Below are 12,066 nucleotides of genomic sequence, written 5' to 3' on the forward strand. Positions count from 1 at the left end.
GCTACCATTACTGCTACAAAAGGGGCTCAATATTGTGCCCATCAGTGTCCAGAAGAGTCTGAAAGTGCACTATTGCATTTTGCCCAGCAGAACGAAGCATGTCCGTTGGTATTCTGGCTACCTCTTGATATGCTGTGCTTCAAATCAGCACATGTGTGAATGTTCTCCTGCTAACCTGTGTCCTTCAGGTAGACATGCAACCAGAAATCACAGGGAGTGAGATAATGTGATTGTACGGGCCAAACATGTGGAAACGATCGGCTGATACTTCGATCTTTTCTAAATGTGTTTCGCAGAAACAGATGAACTTTACGAGTGATGTGCGACGAGGCCCCATCTTGGATGAAAACTGTTGACTTCAATGCGTCTCTCTCTTGTAGGGCGGGCATGATATGTTGTCGACGCATATCGCAGTAACGCTGGCCAGTAACACTGCACGTGTTTGGTCTTTGAGCGCCAACCTGTTCAAAAACGAACTAGCCAGTGATGAACGTACCCGTGAAGCCACACCATACTGTGACACCTTCACTATTAAGAGGAACTTCATACACAGTGACTGGAGGTGAAGATCCCGAACTCGGAAATTCTGTGTGTTCACTCTGCCGTCAGAGAAAAATGAGACTCGCCAGTCCTTGAGATGGTCCAGGGCCAGCCTTCGTCAACTGCAATCCTTGCGAGAAAGTGAAGAGTGAAGTCAACACGTCGTTGGGCTTCCTATGGTGCAAGCTGCTGTACGATATGGATTTTGGACGGATACCATTTGAGAATGGTTCGGACCACCATCCATATAGTGGACCACGAGATGTTCAACTGTCGTGACACAGCACGCACACTGCCTGAAGATAGGGAATTGCTCGCAGAGTTGTCATCAACCACCTGTGTTGGAACCGGTCGTCAGCCTCTTCCCGGTGCGACGCCCAGTTCTCAAGATGATTCGAACTTCTTCGCCATGCTCCGCACAGCGGGTGGAGAAAGAGAACCCTTCCGTAATCCTTTCAGTCGGCAATATTCTCGAAGTGCGGCTACAGCATTACTGTTGTTTTGATAATAGAGCTTCGCCAATGATGCCCTGCTCCTTTTGTCCACGCTCATGTTGACCGGTCAAAAAGCACACTGCGACTGGTCATGCATGTGAGACTATGAATCACTATGACTGATCACGCCACCTGGTGACCGTTGTTAGAACTGGACGGTGGAGCTGCGACGCATGGAAATCATGCGCCCCATACTTTGGACGTTAATGTTATCAAGCATGGTCTTCGTACGGTAATTAGTTTCCGTGTTACAACGTGTTAAACAGGGAAAGTTTAATTATAACCATCCGGTACATAATAATGCACCAGGAAGGCCTAAGATAGGTGTTTTCTCATGCTCGCCATTCACCCGTTTGGCTATGCTTCTTACATGAACACCATATCCTTCCGATGCGCTTTTTCTTTTTTCCAAATAAGTGCATTCCTGACCCGTTTCACTGATTTAAGGACACCTGGAATGCAATTTTTGAGTATGAAACGTTAATCCTTTTTTTTTTTAAAAAAAGAGAAATACCCTCATCGCATTTCAGTACTGAGAAAACATCTGCAATACATGATACAGATAACTGAAATCTTAAGAGCTGACATTGTTCCTTATCCTCCACAGTATTTCGGTTGGTTCAAAATGGTTCAAATGGCTCTGAGCACTGTGAGACTTAACAAAATGGTTCAAATGGCTCTGAGCACTATGGGACTTAACATCTGAGGTCATCAGTCCCCTAGAACTTAGAACTACTTAAACCTAACTAACCTAAGGACATCGCACACATCCATGCTCCAGGCAGGATTCAAACCTGCGACCGTAGCGGTCGCACGGTTCCAGACTGAAACGCCTAGAACCGCTCGTCCACACCGGCCGGCATTTCGGTTGGTTCGGATGTTGTTCCTCCTAGGCGTTCCGTTCATTAGTAGTCTTCTAGTGAACTGAGTTGATGCAATGATGTTACTACGGGTCGACCCTGACAGTACGCCGTTCGCGTAGGTAAGGCTTATACAAGCGGGGGTATATTAGTTGTTCCTGAGGCTGCCTGCTGAAAGCTGTTTTGCTTCCACAGTCATCCACTCCATCGGAACGTGGCACGCCTCGACATTGAGGTTTTCATCTGGGCGTGTAAGCGACGACTACAGCTTCCTATACACACTGGCGGAAAAAATTGCAAGACGAGAAATTAATTATGTAGAGTAATGAAATTTTGGGAATACATTTGTCAAGGTAACATATTTAAGTGATTAAAATTGAAAGATGACGGATTCATGTAATCACGAAATAAGCCACTGCAAATGTGAAATGAGGACGACGGTGCAAACCTGCATCCGGCCATACTGATTCAGGTTTAAACTGATTTCCCTAATTCGATTCAGGCAAATTGTGGGATGGTTCCTTTTATAGGGCACGGCCGACGTCCTTCTCCTTCCTCCTCTAATCCGATGGAACTGATGACCTCCTGTTTGGTCCCCTCTGCAAATCAAAAAATCTACATCTACATCTACATGATTACTCTGCAATTCAAATTTAAGTGCTTGGCAGAGGGTTCATCGAATCACAATCATACTATCTCCCTACCATTCCACTCCCGAACAGCGCGCGGGAAAAACGAACACCTAAACCTTTCTGTTCGAGCTCTGATTTCTCTTATTTTATTTTGATGATCATTCCTACCTATGTAGGTTGGGCTCAACAAAATATTTTCGCATTCGGAAGAGAAAGTTGGTGACGGAAGTTTCGTAAATAGATCTCGCCGCGACGAAAAACGTCTTTGTTTTAATGACTTCCATCCCAACTCGCGTATCACATCTGCTACACTTTCTCCCCTATTACGTGATAATACAAAACGAGCTGCCCTTTTTTGCACCCTTTCGATGTCCTCCGTCAATCCCACCTGGTAAGGATCCCACACCGCGCAGCAATATTCTAACTGAGGACGAACGAGTGTAGTGTAAGCTGTCTCTTTAGTGAACTTGTTGCATCTTCTAAGTGTCCTGCCAATCAAACGCAACATTTGGCTCGCCTTCCCCACAATATTATCTATGTGGTCTTTCCAACTGAAGTTGTTCGTAATTTTTACACCCAGGTACTTAGTTGAATTGACAGCCTTGAGAATTGTACTATTTATCGAGTAATCGAATTCCAACGGATTTCCTTTGGAACTCATGTGGATCACCTCACACTTTTCGTTATTTAGCGTCAACTGCCACCTGCCACACCATACAGCAATCTTTTCTAAATCGCTGTGCAACTGATACTGGTCTTCGGATGACCTTACTAGACGGTAAATTACAGCATCATCTGCGAACAACCTAAGAGAACTGCTCAGATTGTCACCCAGGTCATTTATATGGATCAGGAACAGCAGAGGTCCCAGGACGCTTCCCTGGGGAACACCTGATATCACTTCAGTTTTACTTCATGATTTGCTGTCTATTACTACGAACTGCGGCCTTCCTGACAGGTAATCACGAATCCAGTCGCACAACTGAGACGATACCCCATAGGCCCGCAGCTTGATTAGAAGTCGCTTGTGAGGAACGGTGTCAAAAGCTTTCCGGAAATCTAGAAATGCGGAATCAACTTGAGACACCTGTCGATAGCGGCCATTACTTCGTGCGAATAAAGAGCTAGCTGGAGTAGCTGACAGAATTTTGAACGCAAGCATGTAAACGTGAATGAATTATGTTCGGCAGGTGCCGGATGTCACTTTCTGGGATGGAGTTCCATGCCTGTTACACTTGGTCGGTGGATACAACGTCGGTTAATGCTGTTTGTGGTTGACGCTGGAGTTGTCATCCGATTACATCTCTTAAGTGCTCGATTGGAGACGGATGTGGTGATCGAGCAGGCAAAGGCAAAACGTCGACATCCTGTAGAGCATGTTGGGTTGCAACAACGGTATGTGGGCCAGCGTTATCCTGTTGGAAAACACTCTCTGGAATGCTGTTGATGAATAGTAGCACAAGAGGTCGATTCACGAGACTGACGAACAGTTATGCAGCCAGGGTGCCTGAGATATCCACGAGAGTGCTTCTGGTGTCATACGGAATCGCACCACAGACCATAACTCCAGATATAGGACCTGTGTGTCTAGCACGCAGAGAGGTTGGTTCCAGGCTGCAGGTCCTCAACTGTCCTCCTCCTCACCAACACGATGTCATCACTGGTACCGAGGCAGTACCAGCTTTCATCAGAAAATACAACTACTTCCACCTTGCCTCCAGTGACTCTGGCTTGACATCACTGAAGTCGCAAGTGGCCATTATTTGCGGTCACTGGAATGCACGCTACAGGGCGTCTGGCTCGGAGGCGCACTTGAAGTAACCGATTTGTAACAGTTCGTTGTGTCACGGTGGTGCCAACTGCTGCCCAGATTACTTCTGTAGATTCAGTGCAGTGCGCCAGAGCCATACGCCGGACACGATGGTCTTCCCACTTGGTAGTGCTACGTAGCAATCAGGAGGCCACTCGCGACCACCACCGCCAACAATAATGTAGAGTTGCTACTCTCCGGGTATTTCTGCAATATAGCGGAAGGAACATCCATCTTCTAGTAGCCCTGTTACATACCTCGTTCAAGCTCAGTGAGCTGTTGATAATGGCGCCTTTGTCGCCTTAAAGGCGTTCTTGACTAACATCAATTAACCGTGTCCAATATCGAAGGTAACTAGCTCTCAAGACCGTTACAGCACGTACTGAACGCAAAACTGGCGCGAAAATTAAACAGACATCATCTTACAGATGTAGAAGCACGCCTACCAACTTCCGTTTATGTCGCACTACTCCTTGGTGCTACGATTCTTTTCCCCGTCAGCGTATACTACACAATATTGCACCAACGCTCCGCACAGTACTCTCCGAAACACGCACTGAGCTCACTATTACGAGATCTGCTTGTGCCCATCAGGACTCAACTCAGGAACCTGCGGTTCGCCAAGATTGGCCTAGTTTACTGAGTTGTTCGCCATTTGGCACACGTTACGTATCAAACGTCGCGGACGCGGCGAGTACACTTCTGGCCATTAAAATTGCTACACCAAGAAGAAATGCAGATGATAAACGGGAATTCACTGGACAAATATATTATACTAGAACTGACATGTGATTACATTTTCACGCAATTTGGGTGCATAGATCCTGAGAAATCAGTACCCAGAACAACCAGCTCTGGCCGTAATAACGGCCTTTATACGCTTGGACATTCAGTCAAACAGAGCTTGTATGGCGTGTACAGATACAGCTGCCCATGCAGCTTCAACACGATACTACAGTTCATCAAGAATAGTGATTGGCGTATTGTGATGAGCCAGTTGCTCGGCCACCATTGACCAGACGTTTTCGGTTGGTGAGAGATCTGGAGAATGTGCTGGCCAGGGCAGCAGTCGAACATTTTCTGTATGCAGAAAGGCCTGTACAGGACCTGCAACATGCGGTCGTCCATTATCCTGCTGAACTGTAGGGTTTCACAGGGATCGAATGAAGGGTAGAGCCACGGGTCGTAACACATCTGAAATGAAATGTCCACTGTTCAAAGTGCTGTGAATGCGAACAAGAGGTGACCGAGACGTGTAACCAATGGCACCCCATACCATCACGCCGGGTGATACGCCAGTATGGCGATGACGAATACACGCTTTCAATGTGGGTTCACCGCGACGTCGCCAAACACAGATGCGACCATCATGATGCTGTAAGCAGAACCTGGATTCATCCAAAAAAATGACGTTTTGCCATTCATACACCCAGGTTCGTCGTTGAGTACACCATCGCAGGCACTCCGGTCTGTGATGCAGCGTCAAGGGTAACCGCAGCCATGGTCTCCTAGCTGATAGTCCATGCTGCTACAAACGTCGTCGAATTGTTCGTGCAGATGGTTGTTGTCTTGCATACGTCCCCATCGGTTGACTCAGGGATCGAGACGTGGCTGCACGATCTGTTACAGCCATGCGGATAAGATGCCTGTCTTCTCGACTGCTAGTGATACGAGGCCGTTGGTATCCAGCTCGGCGTTCCGTATTACCCTCCTGAACCTACCGATTCCATATTCTGCTAACATTCATTGGATCTCGACCAACGCGAGCAGCAATGTCGCGATACAATAAACCGCAATGGCGATAGGCTGCAATCCCACCTTTATCAAAGTCGGAAATGTGATGGTACGCATTTCTCCTCCTTACACGAGGCATCACAACAACGTTTCTCCAGGCAACGCCGCTCAACTGCTCTTTGTGTATGAGAAATCGATTGGAAACTTTCGTCCTGTCAGCACGTTGTAGGTGTCGATACCGTCGCCAACCTTGTGTGAATGCTCTGAAAAGCTAATCATTTGCATATCACAGCATCTTCTTCCTGTCAGTTAAATTTCGCGTCTGTAGCACGTCATCTTCGTGGTGTAGCAATTTTAATGGCCAGTGGTGTATTATTCGCCACGTCTTGCCGGCAGCACACAGCACTTCGTGTAGAAATCCGTCTGCTAGAGCCTTGTAGCAGGACGACAGTCTATACGGAGCATCAGTAACGTTTAAACGAGCTATTAAACTCTAACTGCTTGTGCAAAAGTTTCCTAGATCGTCTGCAATCCTTCCTTAAGCATCCTGTAGAAATCATAGAATAATAATGTTGCTGTTAGCCGACATTCTGTTAATATTCTAATGAGCGTACCCACAGTGTTATATTTATAATGGATTTCTTTTGTTGTTTCTTGTTGCAGACTCCAGGCCGAAGTGAGATGTCGACGGACGCCGCCAACCAGCGCCGCAGTCGGCGCCGCAGTCGGCGCTTTTTTGGTGTGCCGTTTAGCTTCCACACTAACACACTATTTCAACGTCTTTAGAAAACTATATTTACTTTCTATTTAAATTTCCAATACGTAAAAATGTTTGTGTATAAATACATGTATGACGTTTAGTGATCGACGAGAAACTACCGGTCTTTAAAGATGCTTAGGAGGTAACTATCTTATAAAAACTTCCCCCACCAACTGTAGTTCCCAGTAAAAAATTGTTGTGTAGTCTATCGTACCCTAAGACCCTAAGGAACGTCGAAAGTATAATTTTAATGCTGGAAAATTTGAAGTATTCCTTCGGGATAAATGCACAGCCTAGAAAGAGGAAATACTGTCGTATTAAATATTCAGAGATGCTTACGTTTGGTGCGTAAGATAAGAACCAATTCTTGTCACTTTCATATATTATCAGAAGAAATAAGGCAGTCGTTTCTGGGATTCATAATTTGCTTTATGAGAAAGACAACACCATCGCTAGAAAAGTAAAACCTAAAAACACGTTGACAGTACAGTAGCTACGAAAGTGAAGAGATTATATTTTGTTTTGCTTTAAGCTTGAGAGTCGTAAATTGTTTTTTAAGGGATCAACAATGTCTTTGAATGGATCAACTTTGCCTATCCAAGCCGTATCAAGGTAACGCGAGAACAATGAAGGTTTCATTGTAATTAATTTCAAAGACTGAAAATCTACGAGAACACGAAACGACATACATGTTGTTCTGCTATACATTTATTTCGAAGCACAAATTTTGAAATTCTGCACAGTTTCTCCTACCCACTGTTTTTCGTAATGATTGTAAATATATTCAATCGGAAGTAACGCCGTGTTTCTGTTTCCACGAAAAACCTTATTGACAACGTAAGAGTTCAGAGATGAGTTGATGAAAGAAAATATCGGCCACGTACGATGTAACACGTACGTGCGTATCCAACATTGTGACTCAACAGCCGCCATGACTGACAATGGTTCTTGCGTATTTCCCAGTCTTCATTCGCAACATTTTCTCCATCTTTTATGTAAAATTAATACATTAACGCATAAAATATATTCTCCAGTGAAACATTTACATAAGCATGTTTAAAGACTTGATTCACTGTTTCAAATGAGCTGAACGACTCCGCTATTACAAAAATACTCAAATTATATTAATTTCTTTAATAAGACTTTTTTGATCAAATACAACTGTATTCGATTACACTCTTATAACCTAATGCACATCGCACACTTCTTTCGTTGTATGATTAACCGGCTATCAAATGCCTTGCACTTGCAGTCAGCAACTGGTTGAACATCGTCGCACTCCCCACTTGGCCGGGAGCCTTTCGCCATTGGGAGTGCTGGGAACGTGAATCGTAAACTCCCGCATCCATGACCCATCCATTAGTCAATTATGAACCTCGAACAAGCGCTCGTCAAATTACACACTGTATCAAGAGCAGATTCAATACAAAACTAACGTTTCGCTTCAAGGCCCTTCCTTTTTTGTACGTTTCTCTGTGTACGGTTGTGAAGAATCCTGCCGACTACAAGAACGTGCTAAATCGGAGTATGGAATGTTTAGAAAGCTTATTAGGCACATAGATTTTAAAGTGAGGTTGCAGTCCTGTATTCATAATACGGATCGGCAAGTGCTAAGTAGTATTCAATTTGTACTATCAACAACGCCAGCAGAACACCACAGTCAAAAGTTAGTTTAGTGTTTGGATTTAGTGCACGGTAGCCGCGAGGGTTCCAGATTACGAAGTACGAAAGATAATTACGGTAGAAAAGCGCTTTCAGCACTCAACAAATACAGGCAGAAATTGTACGCTGTAGCGATATTTTAGAGAGAAGCTAGTTATTTAGAATCAGAATTTGTAAACGTGAATTGGTAAAAAAAAATTGTGAAATAACTTTATATTTAATGTTAAGAAAAGCTACGCACGCTGTACGCAGCGATTGCAATGACATTAAACTTCCAAAACTGGAAAAAATTCCTGCCACTGAATTTTGTTTACATAAATTCATCTGTAAGATGAAAACTGACCTGAAACTACTTTCAGTGGTATAATATCTTGTCTCTGTATCACAAAAAGGCGAGAGATAATAACTCTCTTTCAAAATTTACGAACCACACAACGATAAGCATACTAAACGAAAGTACTACAAATACTTGGCAACTGTTCATTTATTCTCTTGAAAATGTACAATTTCTTTCACGTTTTTCAACGTACTTAGCAAAAATACTTCTCTAATTATTCTACGAGAACGTTATTCCACAGCTTCTTTATCATGATTCGTCTCATTAACACCCAGTCATTTACTACCATCTTTTCATATATCTTGTTTTCCTACGCTAAAGGTGCCATTTCACAGAATTTCTTCGCTCGTTAAAATGCAAATAAATGCGTCATGCAAAGACTATCGTCTGCTGCAACTGCACGAAACGATTGATTTGAAAACTACTGGGAAATATATCTAGGGTGAATGTATTTGTAGATATTTTCTTTGTGAAATGGTTGATTTCAAAATAATTGGGAGATACGCTCTCGAATCACTTTATGTGAAGATATTTTCCACACTGTGAACTGGCTGCCTTATTAATGTCTTTACTTCGCTTTTATAACTCTGTTGGTTCTATGTGAAATTTTTCAATTATATCTATATGGATACTGATTATTGTACCATTTATGCAGCTTTGATCATCTATGAACCCATTGTTGTTTATGACAAAAAAAATTAGTTAAAAACTTTTACTGTACTTGGTGTTATCGAGTGCAGCTTCTGCCCCAATTTCATAAATTAAATGAAACAGTTTGTCTTTTTCTAAAGAACAATATGTCTGTCACCCTGTTACTTCGAACATATCATACTGCACAAATAACGATAGCTTTCCTATTGAAATTGTCTACTCAAATTATTCCAGAACATTTGGCAAAATGCTGTTGTTGCATGTTTAATGAATTAATTTTTGACTGCTTGTAAAGTATTTATTTATGCATATTAAGTGTTTATGGAACTATTAATTTGTATATTGTATGGAGAAAAATAAAATAATAAAGATATGTACCACATGTTTCATTTCAACGTGGGGAAGCTGCATTTGTTCGGTATTCAACGATTTTTTTCTGAGTTAAGTATTACTAAATAAAGAGGTATTCTCTTTGGTGGCTGGAGAGAGAGCGAGAAACAGGAAGAAAGAGATGTTTTATTTCATATATTCTTTAGCCTGCCAGTGTTCCAGTTTGTCACATGGTGGTACAAGGTGAGTACTTCCATTATTTTATTATGACATTTTTGGATTTGGCAGTACTGGTTTTATTTTACACATACGAGGGATAGAAAAAAATTTGGAAACACCAAAAACACAACAAATTACCAGGCCTAACACGGTGTAGGATAACCATTGGCATTTGAAACAGCTTCCGATCGTCTCGGAATGGATAAAATAAGATCCTGTACGGTTTCCATGGGAATCTTAGACCGTGTTTCTTACAAAATAGTGGCAAATGCAGGTAACGATGATGGATGTCAAATGTCGACCACAAAGGCTCAATAATAATGAGCTGTACTGACTTGTTGGTGGTAGTGGCCTGAGAAGATGCGTCAATTCATTCTCGTGCTCACAAAACCAGTCATGAACGATGCGAACTGTATGAACAGCGGCCCTGTCGTCTTGAAACAAAATATCCACATTGGGAACCACACTGTTCCATGGGATGGGGCAGGTCAACCAAAGTAGTCACAATCCTTGGAATGCTGTCCTGGGGATTACCCATGGACGATGAAATATCACGATATGGCTACACTTATCAACAGTGAACCCGCCACGTTTCTTATTGGACCATAAACTCGGATAGAAATTGGAAATAGCGCGAAAGAAGACTCATCCTTTGCTTCGTATTCCAGCTTTTTACGGCTTCGGCTCCATGTTTCCCTGTTACGGGCATTCACATCACTGATGAGCGATTTTCTAATTCCAGCTCGCCCTACAATTCCTTGCTTATGGAGATCCCTTCGCGTTGTTTTCGTTGTGAAAGGGTTCACGAATGCGACATTCAGTTCTGCAGAGACTTCTGCAACTGTTGTCTTCATATTTTTCGTCGCAATCCTGTGACTCGACACACACTTTCGTCCGTGTTGTGACTCAGCGGATGTTTTTTCCTCTTTCCGTGTATGCGGTATAAATCTTCGATACGATCACGGAAACACTCAACATATGAGCACCAAACATTTGCCCACGTTCGAAGTCGCTTATATCCGACATAATACACTCACAACACACAAAACAATGTTGTGACCACGACTGACACTTGCAAAGTGAGGTGCCGTTCGTGGACAAATACAACAGCGCAGCTTACAAGTCTGCATTTATGTTCAAGCAAGCGTTTCCCCCCGGTGTTTCCACATTATTATCTATACTCTGTATTCCGATAGCAATCTGTGTGCTATCGGCGATAAACGTCCATGACAAATGAACCGCGAGGACGAGTTGCAGCTAGTTATAGGCTCAAGTAACTTCAACGGTAGCCTCACCAACATTGCTTTGTCACAGTATTTGGGATATAATTAAGGGGACATTGTATGTCCTATGCCACCAATGTTAAATTATCGAATTTTGTGACCCATTATCTTGGAAACTTTTTAAGACACCAACTTACAATTTTCCATAATTATTGAATGCACCTTTCTAGATACACTGTACTAGAATTATTACTAAAATTATATAGTGGGACAAGTTATCTTTTTTTCAAACACTCTAGTTTTGACAGAATTTTGTAAATAAATGAACATAAAAACAAAACAACTCAAGATATTTTAATTATTCTAGTTTCATATGTGTCGAACCTCACACTTTGCATGCTATGAATATTTCGTGTCTCTACCATCAGTACTGTTTTAGAAGAAATGGGACATTTATTGCAAAAAATGTAGTTAAGAGATATTGAGGTTTAAAACGTTTTTATTACGAATTCTTATACAGACTTACATTTCTGCGTCTTTTATGCACTAGAATTTTCCTGGGTCTTCTTCAGTGTCACAACAGCCCAGTGCTTGCCTCCTCCTTTTCTTTCTTGATTCTTTCATCATTTGCTGAGCTGCTAACTCTGCTTATGTACACGAAGTTCATCCGATTCCCGCAGTCCTTTACCTGTGTTCTGCCCAAATCTTACCCCTAACTTCTCCAGAACCTTAAGTCTTTTATAGTTCCCACCACTGAAAGTTATTACAGCATCAGACACTGCTAACTTTAGAGTAATAAGGCCAACAAATACTG

At 42.7% G+C, this 12,066-nt stretch overlaps 1 protein-coding gene across 1 annotated transcript in view; it reads left to right on the plus strand.

The window, feature by feature from the left end:
* The window catches only part of LOC126249053 (G-box-binding factor-like), a 231,931-nt gene extending 222,105 nt beyond the window's left edge, over window positions 1–9,826 (plus strand). Inside the window, exon 4 of the mRNA XM_049950690.1 lies at window positions 6,734–9,826. Coding sequence (XP_049806647.1) covers window positions 6,734–6,750 — 17 coding nt within the window. The 3' untranslated portion in view covers window positions 6,751–9,826. The remainder of the gene's footprint in view (window positions 1–6,733) is intronic.
* The last annotated feature ends 2,240 nt before the right edge of the window (window positions 9,827–12,066 follow it).

This window comes from Schistocerca nitens, chromosome 1 (assembly GCF_023898315.1).
Source record: "Schistocerca nitens isolate TAMUIC-IGC-003100 chromosome 1, iqSchNite1.1, whole genome shotgun sequence".
NCBI lineage: Eukaryota > Metazoa > Arthropoda > Insecta > Orthoptera > Acrididae > Schistocerca > Schistocerca nitens.